The sequence below is a fragment of the Gymnoscopelus microlampas genome, assembly GCF_963454915.1.
Source record: "Gymnoscopelus microlampas genome assembly, chromosome: 16".
In the NCBI taxonomy this organism is placed as follows: domain Eukaryota; kingdom Metazoa; phylum Chordata; class Actinopteri; order Myctophiformes; family Myctophidae; genus Gymnoscopelus; species Gymnoscopelus microlampas.
The window spans coordinates 39,743,963-39,769,387 of record NC_139953.1 but is presented as its reverse complement, the minus strand read 5'-3'; the positions used below and the strand labels follow the sequence as shown (position 1 = coordinate 39,769,387).

Below are 25,425 nucleotides of genomic sequence, written 5' to 3'. Positions count from 1 at the left end.
TCGTGTACTATGAGGACGTGTAACCTTGGTTTCTGTGTTCTATAAAATTAAATAAAAAGAATCACCTTCAGTTCTCAGACAGCATTAAGGACATTAAAAAGCTGTGATCATAGCTTTTGTTTAATGAACTAAAACATTATTTTGACCAATCTGCATATGGTAGAGTATCCAGTCTGGATAAGCAATATATAAGCAAAAAATAATCTGATTGAGTCTGATGTATTTTGCGATTTATTTTGCTTGCTGATCGGCAATTTTAATTATATTTGAAAAAGGGATTTTATGGTTAATTCAAATTGTACTTTTTATTCCTTCCCAGAAATGTTGTGGAGTCAAAAGTACAATATTTGTCTTTGAAATGTAGTGGAGTGAAAGTCATACAGTAAGTATCCAAGAATACACATTACTGGAGTAAAGTACAGATAATTAGCAAAAGAAAAGTACAGTACTGAAGTAAATGTACTTGGCTACTGTCCACCACTGCATACAGTATAAAGAAACTAGACAGGGTTTGATTGATATCGTCTCTGTCGGGTGGAAACCTCATATGTCCAAAACTGTTACTTTTCAGTATCCAAATTCAAAAGTATCAAAAGTAGCAGATCGACAAGCTCAACACGCGAGCTTGTAGATCTTCTACTTTTGATGCTTTTGTGTGATGCTGTAGTATGATCAAGTAGGGCATTAATTTACGGGAAAAAAACACACACACACAAAGTTAAAATACGGAGATAAGAGGTTTCTGCCGGACAGCAATGAAATGTAACTTGGTTGCTGTCCACCACGGCATACAGTAACAAAGAAACCAGTCAGAGTCCAAGATTTGATTTTTAGGAGGCGGTCGAGTCACAGCGACATTAATTCACTCGCAACATGAAACGCAAACAGAATTCTTCTGAAAGCGCTGTGTTTATAACCATGTGTCATTTCTCATTACATGGATCCAATCTACTCAAAAGGTATGCGCTCCAATAGGCCTTGCCAAATTCAATTCACTTTCTCTGTGGATATGTAACATAATCACAACAACACGGGCCTCTTAAAACATAATCCCAGAGTGGGGGGTTTTGGACACTATTGTTTTGCATTGTTTAGCCAAAAAGAATGATGTTATTGAAAACAGCAGCAGATAATCACTGGGGAATGCTTAAGCACTTAAACCTATACGCCAGCACCCGTATTGTGGGGGAAGCTTTCGCAGAAAATAGCAGATCGACAAGCTCACGACGCGTCGCGTTGCGACGCGTTGTGAGCTTGTCGATCGGCTATTTTCCTGCGAAACAATAACGGAAAACTGAAAAGACACTAGTGTAGAGCCCTGAGGGACTCCGGTCAACCATATGGGGTTTAAGTGCATAAATGCCTGATTCATATACTTTGTTGTATGGCAGCGCAAAAAAAAAAACGCATTGTAAGCTTGTAGATCTGTTGTTTTCAGCCCGTGACACTATCATATGACAGAGTATACTAAAATGAGTGGTTCTCAAAGTGAGGGATCCTTGAGGGGGTCCCATGGGGTCCACAGCTAAATGTGTACCATAAAAATCAGTTAAAACCTCTTTAACCATATTAAATACCCACATACATCGGATATTTGAAAAGAGTCGATCTAATAAGCGCACACCGCGTCGAGAGCTTATTAGATCTGCTTGTTTCTAAAAGTCTTGACAAAATATTTTCATATTCTGCCTGTCTGCCTGTATGTAGTATGTATTGGGGCCTGGTCCGCCGATAAACACATATAAATTTGGGGGTTCCTTGACAAGAAAACGTTTTAGAACCACTTGAAGTGATATGTTTAGTATAATCCTGGAGGAAGTGTCACATCTGTTTTTCCGCAGCAGGATACAGAAAGCAGACGTGGATTATAGGACTGCTGTCTGTCCTGTCGCACGACCGCACTTCAGAGGAACCAGCGTCTGAACGCTGTCAGACCCCAAGCTTCCTCTCACTGCGTCTCACAGTAAAAGAGTAGTTCACCAAAAATACACTCCGGTAGGAGACTCCGCAAGTCTCCTACCGGAAACTCTGCAAGTCATCAAATTATTGGCTTAGGAATGCGCCAAAAAAAAAAAAAAAAACGGCGAATTAATTCAAGGCTTCATGGGGTGTGAAATTGATAGAAAATAAGTCATTTTTTGGGGGGTGAACTACGCCTTTAAAGCGTCACAATGAAACTGCTTTAATGAATACGTAAAAATGTGTCCAATCTGTGTGGTAGAGTGTGTTAATACGATATAACTTGGGTGGTTGTGTTTTGTCTCCCTGCTCTTCTATTGAGACATTTAGATCGTGTCAAAGGTCATGTCTCACCTTGTCTCACAGGATCTGACACACATTTTGACCTGATGATGGTCAAGATTCAATCTATCCCCTGAGCAAGCAGGCAGGCTCTATTAGCTCAATGGTTAAAGAAAAAAAAAAAAATCAGCACTTACGCAGGAAACCGGGTTCAAATCCGGGGGTAGAAGAGGAAAGTTACAGAGTGCAGCTTTAATTCCAGGATGCTTGACAAAACCCTCAGAGCCATGGTATTATTACTAACATCCAATAAGTCAAGATATCCTTGCCGTCGTCAGACAAAAAACCTCTTGTCTCCATATTTTAACTTTGGATGTTTTGGTTTTTCGTAAATTAACGCCCTACGTTGCGGCGCGAGGCGTTGTGAACTTGCATATCGGCTATTTTCACTATTTTAAATCGTTCTTAAAACAATAATAAAAAAGGAAGGTTTTATTGGACTTACAAGGTTTCCCTCCGACAGCGACGAATTATGGAATGTCACTATTGAAGTCTAAACACACACCGGGAGAGAGAGAGAGAGGACTGGAAATAGAAAGTGAAGTTCAAACAAACGCTCGATCTCTCTCTCTCCTTCCAACAAGAACACGTACCGTTTGGAAGCACCTGTTACCAGCTTGTTCATTAGAACCACCACACTCCCCTGGGGTCTCAATAGAGATCAGTGGTTATCGAACCTACAGCCGCGATACCCCAAATAAATCATATCATTGAACTGGGGACCCCCCCGCCATCCTGACAAGCACTTGGAATTGTAGGAGTTGAGACGTGAAATTTGGTTTGGTTTGAATTGTGCAGATACCCTGTCTACACTTATACTGTATGTTGGTTTGTTTACTGTTGAGCGAGAAAACAATGTTGCACATTAAGCAAATCATCTGGGGTCCCGACCCACAGTTTGAGAACCACTGATATAGATAATTATCTGGATTTTTATGAGGATTTTAGTGTGTAGTAAAAACCTTCTGAAAGTGTCTTCCAAATGATGTAAAAAATAAAGCATGTTCCTCATCTTTTTGAATGGTTTGGTTAGAGGGATTACTGTGGACTTGTGAGGTAGGGAGGGGTGACTTAAAGGGATAGTTCACCCCCAAAATGACTTTTTTTCCTATCGATGAGTCACCCCATGGAGACTTGAATCCATGGATATTTTTTGGGTTTTGTCGCATTCCTAAGTCAATAATTTGATGACCAGCGGACCGGTGGGTAGCGGTTTCCGGTAGGAGACACAAAGGAGATCCTTTGTGTCTCCTACCGGTACCGCTACCGGGCATCAAATTATTGGCTTGACAAAAACAAAACAATATCCATGAATTCAAGTCTCCATGGGGTGACTCATCGATAGGAAAAAAAGTCATTTTGGGGGTGAACTATCCCTTTAATGACTGAAACAGCCTCCATACCCCAAAAAAAACAAAACGTATGTTTCAAATGACACAAAAACTGGACAAAACAATATGTATTATGGGGAAAATACAGGACTGGATATAGAAGAAAATACACGAAAACAAACAAAAATAACGAACCTAATTTATATAAAATATTTGTTTTACAAACATTTATTTTGCCACTTTTTGTATATTCTGAAACATAAATATGGACAATTTGTGAAATATATACGTTATCTATATTATGCAGAACAGGTAGGCTGTCTGAGAGGTAGGGGATCTCTGTTCCTCACTGGAAAAACTGAAGGTCTGCCCTGAGCCTGATAATGCACTGTGTGTGTGTGTGTGTGTGTGTGTGTGTGTGTGTGTGTGTGTGTGTGTGTGTGTGTGTGTGTGTGTGTGTGTGTGTGTGTGTGTGTGTGTGTGTGTGTGTGTGTGTGTGTGTGTGTGTGTTATGCCTCTTCGTAGGCTGAGGCCTTGTCCTTCAACAGTTCCAGACACAAGTGACAACTCCAGCTCCCTGGGGGGGGGGGGGGGGGGGGGGGGGGAGAGAGAGAGAGAGAGAGAGAGCGCATAGGAGACAAATAAGTAACATGTACAGCAGGGGCGTCACGGCCATTCACTGTGCATACGACGCGACACCCTCACTCTCACAGATCCGTGATTTCATACCCCCCACTTTTTGAAAAAAAATAATATATATATATATTTTTTGATAATAAATCGGTAAAATCAGGCAAAAATAAGAATTAAATAACCTAACCCTAAAACCGAAATAAAGTAACCAAAACACAGAGAAAAAAAATACAAAATCCGCCCAAAAAACTTAAAATACAGCAGATCTACAAGCTCATAGCACGGCACTCGGTGCCGCGCTATGAGCTTGTATATCTGCTATTTTTGAATAGCCAAAATGTAAAGTGAGGGGTATAGTCCACCGAAAGTCCATCCCCCCAACCTTCTGAGAGCCCGTGAAGTCCCTGATGTACAGTACCTTTGGGGGGCTGGGTCACGGGGTTAGGGTTAGGGTCATACACAGTAACATATACAGTACAGTATAGTACCTTCTGGCGGCTGGGTCATGGGGGGTTTCAGGCAGTACATGTGGTACCCTCTGTCACAGTCGTCACAAAACAGGAGCTGGTCCTACACGCACACGCACGCACGCACGCACGCACGCACGCACGCACACACACACACACACACACACACACACACACACACACACACACACACACACACACACACACACACACACACACACACACACACACACACACACACACACACACACACACACACACACACACACACACACACACACAATTCAATTTCAATTCAATTCAAAGGGCTTTATTGGCATGAGAAAACATACGTTTACATTGCCAAAGCAAAAAGCACAATACAACAATACAGCAATACAATCAAAACAAAAAATGTACACACACACACACACAGAGTGAGTTATACTTGTATGATATACTATACTGATATTGTCTGCAATAACGACAGTCAGCAGGAACACTCTACCCCAGGGGTCGAAAACAACGTTTTCAAGCCAAGGACCCCCTAGCTGAGAGAGAGAGATGAAGCAGGGACCCCCTCTGTATTGTATAAAATTGTGTTTCAGATTCACCTTTTTTTTGTTTACGTGGTCTGCTCTTTTTCCTCTCTACACCTATACCTCTTTGCCAAAAATAGCCGATCTACAAGCTCAGTAGATCGGCGTTGTGAGCTTGTAGATCTGCTATTTTTGGCAAAAGTTCTCCTCAGAAAAGGGATGCTAAGGTTCAAGTGGTTGAGGTAAAAAGAAAAATCATATCACACAAAGATTTGGAGGACCCCCTGTAGTAACTCTGAGGACCCCCTAGGGGTCCCGGACCCCCTGTTGAAGACCCCTGCTCTACCCCTCCCTGATCCTCTCCCTGTTGGACAGGCAGGCACCCCCACCAACCTGTAGGAGGCGCTATAGTGCAGCAGACAGACAGACAGACAGACAGACAGACAGACATTATATTAGAGGTGAACGTACGTCGTTCTCGGAGGTTCCACACAGGCTGCAGGACTTGCACTCGATGCACTGCCACTGGTAGGTCCTCACAGCCTGCATCATGTTGTCTGTGAACTGCAGACATGTGGGGTGACCTGCATGGAGAGAGGGCACAGTTAATCCAATCGTCGTTATGCCAATTAATCCATTAAGACCTGAGGCCGATTCTACAAATGCCTTCTAAATCCCAACAGCTTTCTGAAAAACCTATGTTGCTATATATCATCTCTGTATTTTAAAGAGGCGGTGCCATGGTTTTGCACTTTTTCTGTTTTTCATGTGTCTATGAGGTTGATAGAACTTCATTAAGCCCCCTGGTGTTTTTTTATGTTTTTTAATGGGTTAACTCCCTGAGTGCCAGAATTATTTCAGAATTGATTCTGAAAAGTGCCAGAGTTTTTTTCACAGAAAACAAAAAGTGCTTAGGAAGCGAGATACAGCCTTTTTCAGTTCTAAGTTAAACAAGGAGTGGATGGAGCTGCACATCTTCAGATGATGATATCTTGGGTTCTGAACATGTTTTTAAAAAAAAAAAAAATAATAATTATTATTTTTTTTACTATTTTTTCAAAAACACATCAAACACGTTAATGGCACCCAGCGCCATAGCGGTAAAAACATGTGAAACACGTTAATGGCACTCAGTGAGTTAATTCCTCCCTACGCACATTTCTGTGTGTTGTCACTGCTCTTATATGCTGCTGGCTCCCCTGCCAGTGAGGAGCCCCCACCGGGAGGACGCAGTAGTAGAGCCTCCGTCCTACTCCTCCCGCCTAACACTCCCCACTGGCAGGTGAGGTGCCTCAACACAATGAGCTTTGCTGTCAGCCTCTGTTACACTTAAAATCCTACATGTAATGCGACACAGAGAGCGTACACATGTAATTCAACACAGAGAGTGTGCAAATGGAACCAAATGGACCCATAAGGGTCCATTTGGTTCCATTTGCACACTCTCTGTGTTGAATTAACATTGATCAAATGTAGGATGAATAAAGACTAAATAGAAGCGTAGAGGAATTGGAGACAGAAGTGTTTTCTTTGAGCCGCCGTCTGCTTTCATAACACAACAATGAGAGACAGACGGAGGGACACATTGAGTTCTGGCGTTTGGTTTGATGAATGATGTCATTCATTTCATGATGTCATTTCAGATGGACTCGCCGCCAGCTGAGTCTGTTCCATGTCGTCTATTTCTTAAAGGTGCAGTAAGTGATATATTTTGGTTAAGAATAAATGTTAAATAGCTCTGTAATCTGATAGCGAATCATTGCTGTATAGAGTGTTAGTTCATTAACATGGGTCTCTCCATCTTTCCAGCTCGCAAGTGAAGAAAATACTAAGTTGGGTCGGGATACCAATGTTATCCAATCAGGAGAGAGAACTCCTGCAGGATATAGGATAAACAAGTGAAATTGGAAGAGATGACACAAAGAAATGAGCAGACAAAATTCAAAATGGAACACTATAAAACTGAAGCTGATAAATGGGTACTATCAAAGAGCTATTTTATACTCACAACGCATCACACCGCATTGTGAGCTTCCAGATTGGCTGGATTGAGTACCGGTACTTTTACTTTGGTACTGTAAGTATTATTTTGATGCAGATACTTTTGTACTTTTACTTAAGTAAAATGTTGAATACAGGCCTTTTACCTAAAGGCCCTGCCACATACAACTGTATATAGTGACGGGTGCAGTCGTGGCAAAAGTTCTGCTTATAAGTCCAGCGGAGGCAGCCGGGTCAAATATCATGCAAATGGAGGTGTGCGTGTGCTGCCAAACGTGCCATGGTGTAACGCGTGAAAACAGAAAAACAGAAGAGCGGATACATGCGGCGTAAAAAGGTTCTCACTGAGGGACGATTCGACAGGCTGACATGGAGAAGCAATGAAGCATGCAGGAAGGAATGCCTGATATATACTTGGTTAAGCACCACAAATTAGCCAGTCTACAAGCTAGAGGCCAGAGTATTCTGCTCTACAAAGCCAAAGTGCATATAACTACGCAAATAATCTAAGGTTTAGGCCTTAAACCTTAAGGTTATCAGTTATCAGATATTGCACTATAATAATAACTAATTGTATATCTGTTCTTGAGGTAAACCCCCCAAATCATGAAAACCCTTGTCCAAAAATGTAGTTACTGCACTTTTGTAGGGTCATTTTCGTTCCGTTTGTACACTCTCAGAGTTACAGACCCATAAGGGTCCATTATTTGGACCTCCCTGGTGGTTCTATAGACCCGACATTGAGAACCAGGGCATTACATCATGGATGGATGCCTGATCCAATCTATGACACAGACACACCGAGACAACTTCATGAAATGAGAAGACAGAGACAGACGTCTGTGGTTCAGTGATGCTGATCACAGCAAAGATAGGAGATTGTATGAGCATCAGAGGGCCCTTTGATTTACTTATTAAAGCTATAAAGGGCCAGGCATAAAGCTAGACTCTCTAATGGGGCTTTCTCGCTACACAGGCTTTCATAGACCCCCCCCCCCCCCTCAGGCTGCCGATGGAGGGTCTCCATGGCTGTGGACTGTTATTGATTTGTTTTTAATGTTGTTATGTTTTTTTGTCTGTCAAGGCAGATGGCCTGCCCCACATTCAGCCAGGTTCTGCTCAAGGTTTCTTCCTGTCAAAGAGTACCAAATAGAGCAGGGGTCTTCAACGTTTTCAGGCCAAGGACCCCCTAGCTGAGAGAGAGATGAAGCAGGGACCCCCTACTCTATATTGTATAAAATTGTGTTTCAGATTAGTTTTTTTTTACTTAGTCTGCTCTTTTTTCCCTCTACACCTATAGCCTCTTTGCCAAAAATAGCCGATCTACAAGCTCTCGCGAGGCGTTGAGAGCTTGTAGATCTGCTATTTTTGGCTAAAGTTCCCCTCAGAAAAAGGATGCTAGGGTTCAAGTGGTTAAGGTAAAAAAAAATCATATCACACATAGATTTGGCGGACCCCCTGTAGTAACTCTGAGGACTCCCTAGGGGTCCCGGACCCCCTGTTGAAGACCCCTGAAATAGAGTACTGAAGCCTGGTGTAATTTACGTATCCGGGACACGTTTTTTCCCCTCCCCATTCTGAATTCCTATAGATGTGTTTAATATCACGGCATATAAGAACTGTGTTCCAAAAATAAACAAATGAGATCTGTCGGTTTGACTCATATCCCACTGAGCATTTTTCGGGCTATTAGACGTCTACAATACGGCTAGGCTAAAACTGTGTTATAACTGGTCTAACAGTGAAAGTCTTTTCAACATCTATAGCTAAGCCTAGACGAGAGGAAAAGGAGAGGAGAGGAGAGGAGAGGAGAGGAGAGGAGAGGAGAGGAGAGGAGAGGAGAGGAGAGGAGAGGAGAGGAGAGGAGAGGAGAGGCTCACCGGAGCGACCGCAGTCGGAGCAGGAGACCAGCTCCTCAGCCTGGCCTGTCTTCCGGTTGGAGTCCTGGTCTCCCAGGCAGAAGTCACAGTAGTCGTTGGGGATGACGGATCCGTCCGGACCCTTCTGAGCTGTCAGGACACACACACACACACAGACACACACACACACGCACGCACGCACGCACGCACGCACGCACACACACACACACACGCACACGCACACGCACACGCACACGCACACGCACACGCACACGCACACGCACACGCACACACACACAAAGCTGTTAGATAATTGGTTGATGGACACAGTCATTCCTTATCTTAACACATTACCTGCCAACAACGGTTATACTCGTTGTTGGAAAAATACCCCGTTATCTGCCAACAACGAGTATAACCGTTGTTGGAAAAACAACGGTTATTTCCAATTTATCCACTCAGAACCAGAGATATGGACATCCAAAGATTTCTAGCTCCATTCACTCCTTGGTTAACTTATTACTTTAAAATCCTGTATCTCGGCTCCTGTGTACTTTTTTTTTTTCAATGTTATTAATGCTGGCAGTGGGGGAAGTAAAAAAAAAAAAAGACCTCTGGCAGGGAATGTGTTCAACAATAATATTAGAGACACATTAGCCCTCATATATTGGATTTACTATACTGTATGTCTGTATCTGCATCAGTGATTTTCTTCCACACCGCATTGTTCTCATTATGTGACACATCGTAGACACAAAGTAATCGATAGGATAATCACTAAGAAAATAGTTGCAGCCCATGCAGCTCTCCTTACGTTTGTGGTTGTCGGGGCGCAGGGGAGGAGACTGGCTCATCTCCTTGTCCTCTTCGCCTCCTCCCTCCTCCTCGGCCAGGTGGGTGTGGGTGTAGTGGTAACTCAGGCCGGGACGGTTCTTGTAACGTTTCCCGCAGACTAGAGAGAGAGACCACGACATTCCACCGTTAAAGCTGTCACATTTAATACAGTTTGACTTTAAAAGGTGCTATAAGTCAGTAGTTCTCAAACTTTTTCATGTCAAGGAGTCAAGGACCCTCAAATTTATATATATGTTTGACCGCGGACCCCCATCTGAAAATGGTTTTGTGCCAGGGACCTGGCACAAAACCCTTTCAAGATTTTTTAAAAATGTTCAAAAATAGCAGATGTACAAGCTCACAGTGACACGCTGTAAGCTTGTATATCTGCTATTTTTGAATATCCAACGTTTCCAATAATAAAGGGGTTCAAATGATTGTGATGCTGTATTAACTGCTTTTGCTGGGGACCCCCTGGAACCCACCCAAGGACCCCTGGGGGTTCCCGGACCCCACTTTGAGAACCACTGCTGTACGTGATATTTTTTTTATCAGCCTTTGGTTAAAAAGACAAAGCTCTATATTCCGATAGTAATCATTGCTATACAGAGTGTTTGTTCAGTAACAGGGGTGTCCTCGTCTCTTCATCTTTTTACTAGACATATACATAATACATGTTCAGGTGGGACACAAATTTCATCCAATAAGGAGAGAGAATCCAACTTATCAGCTTTAATTTCATTGTGTTTCAGCTCCAATTTAGCAGTTTTTTTGTTTGTTTGTTTCATCACATCCGATTTCAAATGTTTATCTTGTATTTTGTATGGGTTCTCTTTCCTGATTGGATCAAATTGGTATCCCGACCTAAAAACCTATTTTCTGTTTACTAAAGAGCTGGAGAGAGACAGAGAAGCCCCTGTTACTGAACAAACACACAATAGCAATGATTACTATCAGAATATAGAGCTATTTAACACTTATTTTAGCAAAGAAATATCACTTACACCACCTTTGTTATATAAAATATGACCCACTTTCCTAATAAGAAAAGAAAAGCCTAGATACATTTTATTTCAGACACAATGGGTCAATATAATTGATACTCTATCGCACAAGAGTGTTGTGTGCCCAAAAGGTCCTTACAGGGGTGGTTTTTCTGTGATTCATTTCCCCGAAAACATATAGTTGTTTGTAGCATTAGTACACAAAAGCTACGCAATTTGTATCTGGAACAAGGTTGATTTTTATGAGCTTCCGCACCATGAATAAAGGTATCAGCCTGTATGAATGATACATCAACTCTATACGAATAGTTGTGATGCAAAAATATTTGCCAGCAAGTATTCATCATTGTTACACCCTTGGTTTGTAAAGGCCTTTAAAAAAAATGAACGATCTACAAGCTTAACAACACGTTGCGCCATGTTAGCTCATAGATCAGTTCTTTTAGGCACACAACAACACAGCCATTCTACAGGGAAGTAGTTAGGGAAAAGTGACACTACAGGCAGCACACAACGCTTACAAATAAATCTGCGTCTCTCATCTGGACATCACTGTCATGTTTTACACATCTCTCTTGTTGTACTGCAGTTATCTATCTATCTATCTATCACTATACTAGCATGACCATCACAGGAAAACTTTGCAGATTTTTAAAGGTAAATTCTATAGTTCTAATGTGAGGAGATCATATGTCGGAGGGAAAAATACCCCCAGTGTGTACGCTTGATCATTTTGTGACGCCAACCACATGAGAAATACACAGACGACAGTATATTCTCACTCTCAGTTCATGCTATAGTGACGGTTTGGGGCTAATTGGAATTGGAACTCATCCATGACGCATCGTGCCCCAACTCGTCACTCATTTGACGCATTTGAGTGTTAGACTGCGTTTACACAAAAAACATAGGGTATTTTTTTCCCCACACTTTATATATTATCTCCTCGCATCAGAATTTGTTTTCATTTAGGATCAAAATTGGAAAAGTTTCCCTTTAAGACATCTACGCCAATAACTAGTCAACTACAAGGGAAAGGGTCACAATAAACCATCTGCTGCCAAAAACTATGACTCAAGGCCCTTTTCAATGTAATGTTTGATTTATCTGTTTGTTTCAAATGGTATGCTTTTCATTCTGCCAAGCCACGGACGACCCAAACAAGTTGGGAAACGAGTATTGGGAGGGCAGTTTATACCAAAAATATGAAAGCTGTAGTAGTTCCTCTGTTTTTAACTGGATATTCAAAAGGCAAGCACATAACCGTGGTAAGCCATTATAGAAGCTACTCCATCATGCACCACTTTTCCAACATTAGTACCGTAAGTATAGGATGCAGCTCTGTTTCTCAAATGTAGTTTGGTCTCATTATAATATAGGCACAAAATGACCCCAAACATCTGTTTCTCTATTGAATTAAAGGCCCCGAACACTCATACAGATGTTTGCAGTATTGGTGCAACATAACATTTTGATGAAATCATATTTTTTGTGGGGTAAAAACATTTTTTTTAATTGTAAAAAAAAGAAAGAAAATAACGATAGCAGATCTTCAAGCTCACAGCACGTCGCATCGCGACTTGTGAGCTTGTAGATCTGCTATCGCTATTTTTGCTAAAATGGCTCCACCTGTAGACTTGTCTTATCAACCTCCCAACTCGTGGGCCGGGAGGAAATTGCAAGTAGGCCCCCAAATAATTGACAAAACAATACCATTTTAATTAAATAAATAAAAAGTCATGGTATTTTTTCTTAAAACTATTAAGACCTGAGGCCGATTCTACAAATGCCTTCTAAACCAGCAGTTCTTTCGACATACAAAAAATAAAAAAAAATCTAAAATAGCAGATGTACAAGCTCGCGGCGCGGCACGAAGTGACTGCTATGTTAGTTTCATTGATCCAAGTCGTAACACAATCGATCGATTGATCATTAAAAAGCTCTGAAAATGCATGCGGCCTAACCCAATCCGACCACATGTTAATTTAAGTGGTCAGATGGGTGGGAAGGCGAGCACTTTTGAGATTTTTCAAGTGGGCCCCTGATCCAGAAAAGGTTCATAATGGGAACCGCTGCTATTATATATGTCACAAGTTGAAGTGACCCATATAGCTTGACTGCTTGGTGCTTGAAGGTGGTTTGTTGGTTGGTTGGGGGCGTCATCATGCCTGGCAGCGCGCCATCCCTATAGCATGGTGTTAGTGGCATCATGCAGCAGCGTGCGTTGGCAGAACTGATCTGGAAGCGTGTGAAGCGCTATACAACAGTGTTGGATTAGCATTCCATTAGACCCAGGCCAGGGGATCCCAAAGTGTTCCATGCCAAGGACCCCACAAAAAATAACCATATAGCCTCCGGCTGCGCTGCGGCCGCCCTATTAAGAAATGGTTTAACCACTTGAAACCCAGCATCCCTATAGTCTGAGGGGAACATCAGCAGAAGACAGCAGATCTACAAGCTCTCATAAGCTTGTAGATCGGCTATTTTCGGCAAAGAGGTTTGGTGTGTAGAGGGGGAAAAAAGAACGCACCGATACAGTGCAACTAAGGTCCGTTTTAATAAGGATAGAGGGTTGGAGTGCATGGTTAAAAAAGAAAAGGGGAAAAAAAGGAGAGAACATTTCGGGGAAAAAAATGTACAGTACTGACGTGACCAAACTAGAAAAAGTGCTCCTTGGACCATAGGTCTCTGCCAGGCTAGTTAGGTTATTGTGGGCCAGCAATTTTGAGAATTCGCCAATCAGGATGGAATATGAAAAATCGGATCGATCTGTCTTGATCCTATACGACTAGAGATACTGTGTGTCTGGGAGTAATATAAAAAAAATGTTTGCAAAAAATTGGCCTCCTGGTGGCGCTATAAATATTTGGGGCAGAGGTTCTGCTCTGGCATCGAGGGAGTGTGTGTGCACAGTTTCACGTCGATCGAGCCAACGGTGCAGGAGATTAGCTGCTCACAGGCGGACGGACGAACACACGGACACACACGGACAGACGGACATGGTGCAAAACATAGTCTCGGCCACGCCTAGGGCCTGGTGGAGACAAATAGGGATGCCTGGTTGAGAGTGTTTAAACTGGCACAATCATCTTTTGAGTTGAATTTGATTTGAAATAGGAAATTGTATATCATTCTTTTTCTTTTAAACTTTTTCTTAATTTTTTCATCTTCCTCTCCTTTGGAATTGGCCACCCTGGCGCCCATACTTTGAAAACCACTGCATTAGCCACACGTACACCAGCTGTTTTCCCCGTGAGCGCAAAGCCTGGTCATTAGAGCAAGACACATAGCCCTGAGAAAAAACAAGATGGTGGACAGTCAGATACCTTGTTCGGCCCTTTTTGAGTTATGCTTTTGTTTGTATCTGTCTGGAACAGAGGAGACATAAAAGGCAAACCATGAAAGAAAGGAAAGATATGAGCACAGAACAGGAGAATACAAAATGAAAGAGACGATATTGCTTATCAAACAATCCCAAGGCAGTCCATTCCCAGAGCGGTATATCTCCCAGTATGCTAAGTTGTCGCATGCTAAGTCAGTTCTGCATCAACTCCATGCTGCGGTTTATGTCTTGGAAACAGTGTGAAAGAATAAGGCCTTTCATGGGAAGGTGAAAACAGACAACTGCTCTACAATACCGTCGTATTATGTTACTCCTAACTGTCTGTGTGTTAGCATGAACTGAAATGAAAGCGCACTTCGACGGAGGAGGTTTCGTCAGATCTTACTGTCACAGACGTAGGGCTTGTCCTGGTCTTCAGTGGAGACAGCCTCTGTCCTCCTGCGACCGGACCCTCGTCCCTGTACAGAGACAGCCAGCATCAATGGTCAAGTTTGTTTGTTTCCCAAACGGGCAATTTGTTACAGCAGTTTAGAAAACACATTAGACAAACACCCACAAGATCAAGATCTGTGTCCACAGAAACAATACTTATTTATTGATTAAACAATCTGTATTTCCCCTGTGGGATTAATCATGACTCTCTATTTCTCTCTTTTTATTCCACTGCCTCTCTTTCACTCGTTCTCTTCTTGAGACTTTTTTACTGTACCTTCCCTCTGTTCCTACTCTTCCTTTTTGGGGTGTCCACATCAAAGTCTTCATCGTCATGGAAACCGTCTCCGTTCTCCTCCGCCTCCAGGACCCTCTGCAGTCAACAGTCAAGCATAAAGGACACACCAGAGAAGAAGAACAGTCAAACATAAAGGACACACCAGAGAAGAACAGTCAAACATAAAGGACACGCCAGAGAAGAACAACAGTGTTAGTGAGGAGAACAATTGGGATTCAAAACAGACAAAATCTAGAGGACAGCACTTAAAAAAGTTATTTAGTAAACTTATTTCTCGCCCTAAAACAGACACACATTACAAACACATGGAAAATAAATAGCTAAAATAAACCTATAATAAAAGAAGAAGAAAAAGAAAATACATAGCATTCTGCCCACAAAGCCTGTAAAATAAATTGTCTTTGTTTGGTGGTTAAAAGGTAGATTGTTTCATAATGAAATCCCTGTATATAAAATAAGACATTTCTAACCATTTTACTCTGCACTACAGAAACACAGACACACACGCAGAGAGAGATGCTTATACACATAATGCTTGGTTGTTTCTTACAAGACAACAAGGTTGTTTCTTACAATAAATACGCTATATCGTCTCTGTCGGGTGGAAACCTCATTATGTCCAAAACTGTTACTTTTTAGGATTCAAATTCAAAAACAGATAAAGTAGCCAAAAAACAGCTAAAGTAGGGCGTTGATCTACGAACAAAAACACGAAAAGTAAAAATATGGAGATAAGACAGCAACAACATGACATAATGCTTGCTCTTGAGTGTTCTTATAACCATGTCTAATAATGTAAATGACCTGTATCTCCAGCATGGTCTCCTCCTCCTTGTTTTTGTCCAGAAGATTGTCTCCTCTCAGTAGGGCCTCCAGGGCCGTGGACTCCCCTGGGGGACCCTCCCGTTTGGGGGCCAGCTCTGCCTCTAGATGAGGGAGGGAGGGGGGGGGGGGGGGGGTGAAAGAAGAAAATAATAAGAGCAGTGGTTTTCAACCTTTTTTGCGTCACGGACCCCCAAATTGACAAATATTAGCCCAGGGACCCCCATTTGAAAAGATATGCCAGGGACTCAACCATTTTGATTTCTTGGGGGTCCCAATCTACACTGTATCATCATCAGTGTTCATTACTCTGAGAGTGTACAAATGGAACCAAATGGACCCGTTGTGGTCCATTTGGTTCCATTTGTACACTCTCAGAGTTACAGACACACAAGGTCCAATTTGGTTCCTAACTATTCATTTGTCTGGGGACCCCCTGGAACCCCCTCAAGGACCACTGGTGGTCCCCGGACCACTGGTTGAAAACCACTGATAAGAGGAAGATCTAAATGCTGTCGGGTGGAAAACCTTGTACATCCAAAACTGTTACTAATCAGATAGCCTCGTGGCACCAGGCTTTCCACCACGGAGAAAAGCCTGGTATTCATTCTAAAACTGAGCCGTTTGATCCGGCGGTATTATGGTGTGTATTATTATGGTTGGTGTCGCCTTGTTTTTGTTCCCCCACATAATGCGAATCAATTAGTTTTGTCTCGCTGGTCACGCTACGAGTTAGAATAAAAGATGGACACACCAAACGCTTATTTTACCAAAAGAAACTAAACGAATGATACCAAACTAAACACATTTTAAACCAGGGGAATCATTTTGGAGGTGCAATTATGCGCCGGAGGTTCCGGTCGTGGGTTCCGGGCACCTGATGAGTTATTTCTGCTTTCGAGCCTTCAGATCTGCTACTTTTGATACTTTTGTGTGACGCTGTAGTATGATCAAGTGGGGCGTTAATTTAGGAAAACACACAAAAGGTTAGAGATATGGATATGGAGATAAGAGGTTTCTGTCCAAAAGCAACCATGTAGGCTACTGTAGGTAAGCAATGGAGGAGGAAGGTCTCTGTGCGTGTGTGTGTCTGTGCGTGCGTTCATGTGTGTTGTGCGTTGGCGTACACATGTGTGCTGAACATGTGTGCAGGATCAAGTGTTTTCGCTGCCGAGGCAGAAAGGCTGCTTTTCATTTGTTTAAACTGCGGCGGCCATTGTACACTCAACTCCAATAAAGACTGATGTCCACAAGGTCACATGACAACCACACCACTAAACACAACCACACCCTTTCATCCATCTCTCTCTATGTCTGTCTTTCTCTCTCTCTCCCTCTGTCTGTCTGTCTGTCTGTCTCTCTCTCGCTGTCTCTCCGTCTGTCTGTCTGTCTCTCCCTCTGTCTCTCCGTCTGTCTGTCTCTCTCTGTCTCTCCCTCTGTCTCTCTCTGTCTCTCCGTCTGTCTCTCTCTGTTTCTGTCTGTCTGTCTGTCTGTCTGTCTGTCTCTGTCTGTCTGTCTGTCTGTCTGTCTGTCTGTCTGTCTGTCTGTCTGTCTCTCTCTGTCTCTCCCTCTGTCTCTCTGTCTCTCCCTCTGTCTCTCTCTGTTTCTGTCTGTCTGTCTGTTTGTTTGTTATGTTATTGAAAGCAGGGCTACTGCACTGCCTTTGTGACTCTCCTCTCCCACACACACACACACACACACACACACACACACACACACACACACACACACACACACACACACACACACACACACACACACGATACACCAGTGGTATTATACTTGAGAACTGTACTTAAGTACAGTACAAGTATGTGCATAGAGCATAGGGGCTTAAGTGGCTAAGAAAATGGCCCCCATCTGTTACATAAACATGTCCGCTCGCGTCCTCTCTGTCGACTTATATGACAGCTATAATATCTGGGTTAAATCTCCTCTCTCCTCAGTGTTTCGGCCTATAACAAAGCTTGCTCTGTCCCTGCCAGCTCTCTCCTGCGATGGGGGTGGTGGGGGTTGTCTCACCCTGAAAATGTATTTTATGTTTTCTGTTTAACCACTTTGACCCAGGCGGCAAGGGAGAGCTCTTGAAATTGAAGCTCACACGGGAGAACAAAATTACCTGCAGTTCCCATTAGTGGCCCAGCAGATGTCACTAATTGTTGATGTCATAATTTGTTATAAACATTTTGGGTGAAATGATTAAGAAATATCATATGGTTTTGTTTTGGATCAGTTTTTTTTTTCCTGAAAAACGTAAAAAAATTACATAGGCCATTAGTTTAACAAGGTGACGAATATGGAGATAAGAGGTTTCTGCCCGACAACAACGATTTCTACGTTGTGCTATTGCTACTTTCACTTCAGACAAAAAAAAATCGGAGTACTTCTTCTAGAGACAGCTTAGAGCCGAGTGTCTGTGGGTATAAAGTGGGAGGATAGTGTTGCGTCTAGAAGACTGGAGGACAGTGAGGACAGACAATAGAGTGGCAGACATGCACACAAAGAGCTGCTTTTATTTCAGCCCCTTATCCAGTTCCTGGATGCATGCATGGGGCATTCCTTCATTCCTGCAGTCTAAGTTACACTTCACATGCACGGACACACAACGCACACGGATTACTGGATGTAGCAGACACACGTACTGCAGCGACAGTGTACAAACACACACGCAAACATGTGAACGCACAGACACACGTGCACAAACATACGGACACAGACACACACGCGCACGCACACAAATGCACACACGCGCATGCACGCACGCACACACACACACGCGCACACACACGCACGCACGCACACACACACACACACACACACACACACGCAAAGCTACCTCACAGGACTCACTTACATTCTAAAACCTCATGGACAAATGATTATAGAGGCCCTGTTAGGGTGCTCCTGTACTGCAAGGAGGGGTGTGTGTGTGTGTGTGTGTGTATGTGTGTGTTGTGTGTGTGTGTGTGTGTGTGTGTGTGTGTGTGTGTGTGTGTGTGTGTGTGTGTGTGTGTGTGTGTGTGTGTGTGTGTGTGTGTGTGTGTGTGTGTGTGTGTGTGTGTGTGTGTGTGTGTGTGTGTGTGTGTGTGTGTGTGTGTGTGTGTGTGTGTGTGTGTGTGTGTGTGTGTGTGTGTGTGTGTGTGTGTGTGTGTGTGTGTGTGTGTGTGTGTGTGTGTGTGTGTGTGTGTGTGTGTGTGTGTGTGTGTGTGTGTGTGTGTGTGTGTGTGTGTGTGTGTGTGTGTGTGTGTGTGTGTGTGTGTGTGTGTGTGTGTGTGTGTGTGTGTGTGTGTGTAGTCCGAACAGAGAGAGGAGGCATTGATTCAAAGAAGAATGAACCTGGAGACCCCTGAGAGAGAGAGAGAGAGAGAGAGAGAGAGAGAGAGAGAGAGAGAGAGAGAGAGACAGACAGACAGACAGACAGACAGACAGACAGACAGACAGACAGACAGACAGATACGGTCGGGCAGACAGACAGACAGACAGACAGACAGACAGACAGACAGACAGACAGACAGACAGACAGACAGACAGACAGACAGGCTAACCAGAGCCAGATGGTCAGACAGTATACAGTGAGCAGATATAAAATATGTATGTGCTTCTAGAGGGGACCAAAAGCCTGACCTGTGAGAGTCACCACACCATGCACAACATGGAACCCATTAGAGAAAGAAAGAAAGAAAGAAAGAAAGAAAGAAAGAAAGAAAGAAAGAAAGAAAGAAAGAAAGAAAGAAAGAAAGAAAGAAAGAGTCACTACTCAAGTGGCTCTAAAACCTTTTAATTTCAAGGACCCCCAGGTCAGTATGCATTACCGAACCCCATAACTCAGAGAGTGTACAAATGGAACCAAATGGACCCGTAAGGGTCCATTTGGTTCCATTTGTACACTCTCTGAGTTACAGACCTGTAAGGTTCCATTTGTTTCCATTTATCAGAGTTACAAGGGTCCATTTGGTTCATAACCATCAATCATTTAGCATGGGGACCCCCTGGAACACCTTCAAGGACCCCTGGGGGTTTGAAGAACCACGGCAACACAGTACATGTCCATTGTCCATTGTCAACAATATCAGCCACACCATTTACATAAACCTCCACAAATTTTACCCCAAATTCCTTCCTTTTCCCGGCCCTCCATTCATCAATCTATCATGGAAACCAGTGCAGATCCGACCGCCGAGAATCCTCTCACGACATGTGATTTATGACACATTTTGTTGAAACAGTGGTTCTCAAAGTGGGGTCCGGATGAGCCCCCAACAGCGGCGGCGATAGCGGTCACTTCAAGACATCAATGACACTTTAAAAGAGATCAACTAAAACATGAAACGTCATGCTTCATGTCAATAAAAAAGACTAAACGATGCGGTTGCATATTGATACTGTGTACGCCAATGCATGGAGCAACTTTAAAGTGTTGTGCAGTGTTTTACCATGCTGTTTAGACATAAAAGACATTATATTTAAACGTGTAGGCTGAGATCTGCTAAAGAATACTAAAGAATAATGAATCTGTTGAAGACAGGGGCAATCTCTCCTAGAAATGGGCCCACCTTTTTTCCCTTGTGTGTGTGTGTGTGTGTGTGTGTGTGTGTGTGTGTGTGTGTGTGTGTGTGTGTGTGTGTGTGTGTGTGTGTGTGTGTGTGTGTGTGTGTGTGTGTGTGTGTGTGTGTGTGTGTGTGTGTGTGTGTGTGTGTGTGTGTGTGCGTGCGTGCGTGCGTGCGTGCGTGCGTGCGTGTGTGTGTGTGTGCGTGCGTGCGTGTGTGTTAGTTACCCAGTCTGAGCTCACACAGTCGTAGTTGGGGGTCCAGTGGTGTGTGGAGTCGCCGCTTCTTCCTCCAACAACGAGCTGGATAAGAATACATCTGTCCTACTGCCTGACCTGACACACACACACAAAAACACACATTTTAACAATTTATTCATGTCCACATAAAGGAGAGCATACAAGGACACAAATATTAATGTCTTCATGATACAATAAGCATATCACTCAGTACTCCGCCATATGTGGCGGCTACCAATTATGAAATAGAGAGCGAGAGCACAGTACTTTGCCAGCATTTTTGCCTATATATATAAAAAACAAATAGTTCTGCACCTATAGCCCAGCTCTGAGATGGTATGTAGGAGTGGTTGGTATTTAATTACCTTGGTCATAAAGGCTTCCTCTAGGCTAGGGTCAAAGGTGCATGCTATCTCTAACACAGACACTTCTCTGGACTCTTCATCAACCACAACAACATCTGGTGTATTAGCTGTCAAAAATGTAAAAATGTCTCACGCACTTCCCTGTGGATTGTGACAGAACCTGGTTATCCTGGAATAAACTCAACTCAACTCAATGTGCAGAGAGACAAGTACACCAGTGTTTCCAAAACAGTACGTGGGTCGGGACTCATTTAGGGGTCTGACATGGACCCATTTTTTTATGGGTTATAAGTACATTTCCTACCGACAAAACATTTTATTTTAAAAGATTTTCAATAATAAATACGATTTGTTTTGGGGAAAAAACTATTTTAGAAAAGAGAAAAAAATCCATACATTTTCAAAAACTTTAACAGGCAGTGAAAATAGCCAATCCACAAGTTCCAACTTGTAGATGTGTTGACAACTTGTAGAGTGACTATTTTCACTATTTCTGAAAGAGGGTTCATTTGTACCAAAGTCTGGGTTGCGGGGGGAGACACCAACATTTATCTTTTGGGTCTAGCACTGAAAAGAGTTTGGGAATCCCTGCTGTAGAATCAAAGAGAGAGAGAGAGACAGGGAGAGAGAGAGAGACAGAGAGAGAGAGAGAGTTGGTGTGACAAGCCCAGAATAAATGCGTATATTGAGACAGAGGTTGACCACTAAGAGCAGGGTGTCTCCTGTCAGGCCTGTAGGACACACTGCTGCTATTTGTGTCCAAAACCACCAGGAAACCGAAGCCTCAACATCACCCAGATAACATGATGGATGGATGGATGGATGCATGCATGGACGGATGGATGGATGGATGGATGGATGCATGGAGGAAGGGAGGGAGGGGAAAGCATATCATGGCGCGTTTAGAGCTTGTAGATCTGCTACTTTAGCTATTTCTGATTTTGAATCCTGAAATGTAACAGTTTTGTTTGACTCGAGTCTGTCGGTCCCCCCCCCCCCCCCTGGCCGAGGGACCACAGTGTTATCAGACTGTTACCACAGTCATAATTGACATTTAGTAAGTCAATTAGTTCTTGTTTGTTTTGCTTTATAGTTTTTGAATCCCAGTGCGTTAGAGACACTGGTGGCGCCCTCACCTGGCTGGCGGTGGCACTTTGTCATCCAGATGTAGCAGTTGTTCTGGGCCACGCCGGTCTGGGAGTCCAGGAAGGGCATGCGGACGCTGCGCTCGGCGCACAGCCGGGCGTTGTAGCTGCGACAGTGTTCTATGGCCTCCTTGTAGAACTGATCGCCCAGCCTGGACAGACAGACAGAGACAGACAGATAGATGTAAGACACTATCAAGCAGAGGGCAGATACATGGACAGACCAAGGTTACTACAGCTTTAAATGTTGTTGTTTTGACTTTGAAAAAGCATTATTTACGCTTTGGTTATTCAAAAATAGCAGATCTACAAGCTCATAGCGTGGCACCGAGTGCCGCGCTACGAGCTTGTAGATCTGCTATTTTTGAAAAATCGTGAAAATGTGTGCAAATCTTTGAATATATATATTGTTTAAAGCGAACATTTTTAACTCTATTCTTCGCTTCTGGGGGTCCCTGGAACTAAATATTTTGAGATGGGGGTCCGTGGCCAAATACATATCATTTTAGGGGTCCTTGACATGAAAAAGTTTGATATAGAAAAAACATAGGTGTTTCAGAAAACTAGGATTTAGAAGACATTTGTAGAATTGGCTTCAGGTCTTAATGGGTTAATTAGTTTTTAAAACGGATTTACTAGTTTAGTTTTTTTTGTGTGTGAAAATGTTTTACTGTTTTAGTTTAGTTTTTATTTAGTTTGAGTTTTTTGGATCGGCACTTATCCAAGAAACCTGCTCTCCCGCCTGTCCCCTGCTATAGAGCCCTATCACACATTGCTGGGTGGGAGAGGTTTCCACCCGACAGAGACGAAGTATAAAGAAGACCCAACAGACATGAATCATCCTGTTCCTCTCTCTCTCTCTCTCTCTCTCTCTCTCTCTCTCTCTCTCTCTCTCTCTCTCTCTCTCTCTCTCTCTCTCTCTCTCTCTCTCTCTCTCTCTCTCTCTCTCTCTCTCTCTCTCTCTCTCTCTCTCTCTCTCTCTCTCTCTCTCTCTCTCTCTCTCTCTCTCTCTCTCTCTCTCTCTCTCTCTCTCTCTCTCTCTCTCTCTCTCTCTCTCTCCCTCTCCCCCATGAGCAGCAGGTCAGGATGAAGATAGCAGAAAACATCTACTGTAAAAGAGATCAACATACAACAACAGAATATGGATGAGATGTCTTTTCCTGCATGACAGACAGATGGGTTATAGGTTTACATAGACGCACGCAAGCACACACACACAGTCACACACATGTCGCATGCATGCATGCACAGACACACGCATCAACAGTGTCTGTGTCTGCCAGCAGGCACAGGACCTGAATCACGATTAGAGACAGACTAGCTCTGGTCCATAGCCCGGAGAACGGACCAGAGCTAGAGAGACAGACCAATATATCGGTTTGGCCGATATACATCATATACCCTGAAGAAGGCAGTTAGCTGCCGAAACGTCGGTTTTCATTACTCTGCGTCAAGAATAAAATATTGTCACTTTGGCTACCAGTGCAGCCACCTTATCCCATTAAGACTTGGAACTGTGTCATTTTTAGATTTGAGCTAAAAAGCATTATTTTACACTTTGGGCTATTCAAAAATAGAAGATCTACAAGCTCATAGCGCGGCACCGAGTGCTGCGCTACGAGCTTGAGCTTGTAGATCTGCCATTTTTGAAAAATCGTGAAAATGTGTGCAAATCTTTGAATATATATATTTTTAAAGCGAACATTTTTTACTCAAATCTTTGCTTCTGGGGGTCCCTGGAACAAAATATTTTGATGGGGGTCCGTGGCCAAATACATATCATTTTGGGGGTCCTTGACATGAAAAAGAATACTGTTGAGATTTAGGAGACATGTAGAATCGGGTTCAGGTCTCAATGGGTTATTGTCTTTTGAAGACTATCTTTAGGCTGATATATCAGTATTAGACTTCTTTCTTTCTTTTTTTTACGACATCAGTATCTGCAATTATGCAGCCTATATGTGCCGATTTTCTTTTTTACCTTTCGGGGGGCAATTACCACAGGGGGATATCAAAAGCAGAGGCATGGATTTCCCCTCTACCCCCGCCCCCCCTCCCCCCCAGCAAATCCATCACTGTGTGTATGTTTCTGTCCCACTTCCTACCGCATAGTGCCTGTATAAAACCCCCAGGCAGGATTAGGAACCCTTACATAAGTGTGTCTGAGTGCATCTTTGTCGTATGTGTGTTTGCGTGCATCATAGCGTGCACGTCTGTGTGCAGCATGGTCTCTAGGTCAGCGGTTTCAAAACCTTTTCCGGATCGGGGCCGCACGCACTTGAACATCTTGAAGGCATTTTCAGATCATGTTCACTTTACTGGTCAATCAATCGATTGAGTTTTCGGCTTGGATCAATGGAACTAACGTAGTATAATTCAAGTTCTTATTTTATTTTAAGTCGCTCTGGATAAGAGCATGATATTGGTATCACTATGAAAAAAAAGAAAGGTTTTTCAAGGTTTCCAAGAAAAAATACTATGTCATTTTGTTTTACATTTATTTTATAATATTAAAGAAAGGGTAAGTGATATTCTAAGTGAAATGTAAAAATGTCAAAGATTTATCATTACTATAGAGCAGTGGTTTTCAAACTTTTTCATGCCAAGGACCCCTAAATTGTTATACATTTGGACCACCACTTGAAAATGTTTTGTGCCAGGGGCCGCCAAAAGCAAAGATATCAGTTAATTTTTGCTTTAAAAAAATATAAATGTTCAAAGATATGCACACTTTTTCAAGGTTTTTCAAAAATAGCAAATCTACAAGCTCATAGCGCGGCACTCTGTGCCGCGCTATGAGCTTGTATATCTGCTATTTTTGAATAGCCAAAGCTAAGCGGTTAAAATGATTGTGACGCTTATGTTAACTAATTTCGCTGGGGACCCCCTGTTACTCCCTCAAGGACCACTGGTGGTCCCCGGACCACTGGTTGAAAACCACTGCTATAGAGTATTTGTTCAGTAACATGGGTCTCCCTGTCTCTACAGCTATAGTGTTCCAAATCCAATTCCAATTTTGTTTGGTCATTTCTACGTGTCATTATACTCCCCATTTCACTTGTTTATCCTGTATCCTGCTCCTGACCAGATAAAAGTGAAATCACGACCTGAAGATGTATTTTCTCTTAATCAAAGAGCTGGAGAGACATGGATACCCCTGTTCTCAGACTCTGTCTGCAATGATTACTATCAAAATATACAGCTATTTAGCACTTACTTTAACAAAAACATATGACTTACACTACCCTACCTCTAATGTTATATTATCACCAAAGTCTTGTGTGTT

The 25,425-nt window shown here is 42.9% G+C and overlaps 1 protein-coding gene across 4 annotated transcripts in view; it reads right to left on the bottom strand.

Annotated features, from left to right (window-relative positions):
* Nucleotides 1–2,140: 2,140 nt before the first annotated feature.
* Nucleotides 2,141–25,425, bottom strand: part of dpf3 (double PHD fingers 3) — a 38,813-nt gene continuing 15,528 nt past the window's right edge. For 2 of the 4 annotated variants that reach the window (XM_084081662.1, XM_084081664.1), the window contains 11 exons: nucleotides 22,131–22,291; nucleotides 20,618–20,725; nucleotides 15,826–15,947; nucleotides 15,001–15,096; nucleotides 14,677–14,749; nucleotides 14,275–14,316; nucleotides 9,925–10,062; nucleotides 9,132–9,260; nucleotides 5,722–5,834; nucleotides 4,754–4,835; nucleotides 2,141–4,209 (listed from right to left, as the gene is read on the bottom strand). In XM_084081662.1, coding sequence (XP_083937788.1) covers nucleotides 4,142–4,209; nucleotides 4,754–4,835; nucleotides 5,722–5,834; nucleotides 9,132–9,260; nucleotides 9,925–10,062; nucleotides 14,275–14,316; nucleotides 14,677–14,749; nucleotides 15,001–15,096; nucleotides 15,826–15,947; nucleotides 20,618–20,725; nucleotides 22,131–22,291 — 1,132 coding nt within the window. In that variant the 3' untranslated portion in view covers nucleotides 2,141–4,141. The remainder of the gene's footprint in view (nucleotides 4,210–4,753; nucleotides 4,836–5,721; nucleotides 5,835–9,131; nucleotides 9,261–9,924; nucleotides 10,063–14,274; nucleotides 14,317–14,676; nucleotides 14,750–15,000; nucleotides 15,097–15,825; nucleotides 15,948–20,617; nucleotides 20,726–22,130; nucleotides 22,292–25,425) is intronic. The other 2 variants (XM_084081663.1, XM_084081665.1) reach the window with 1 other exon arrangement.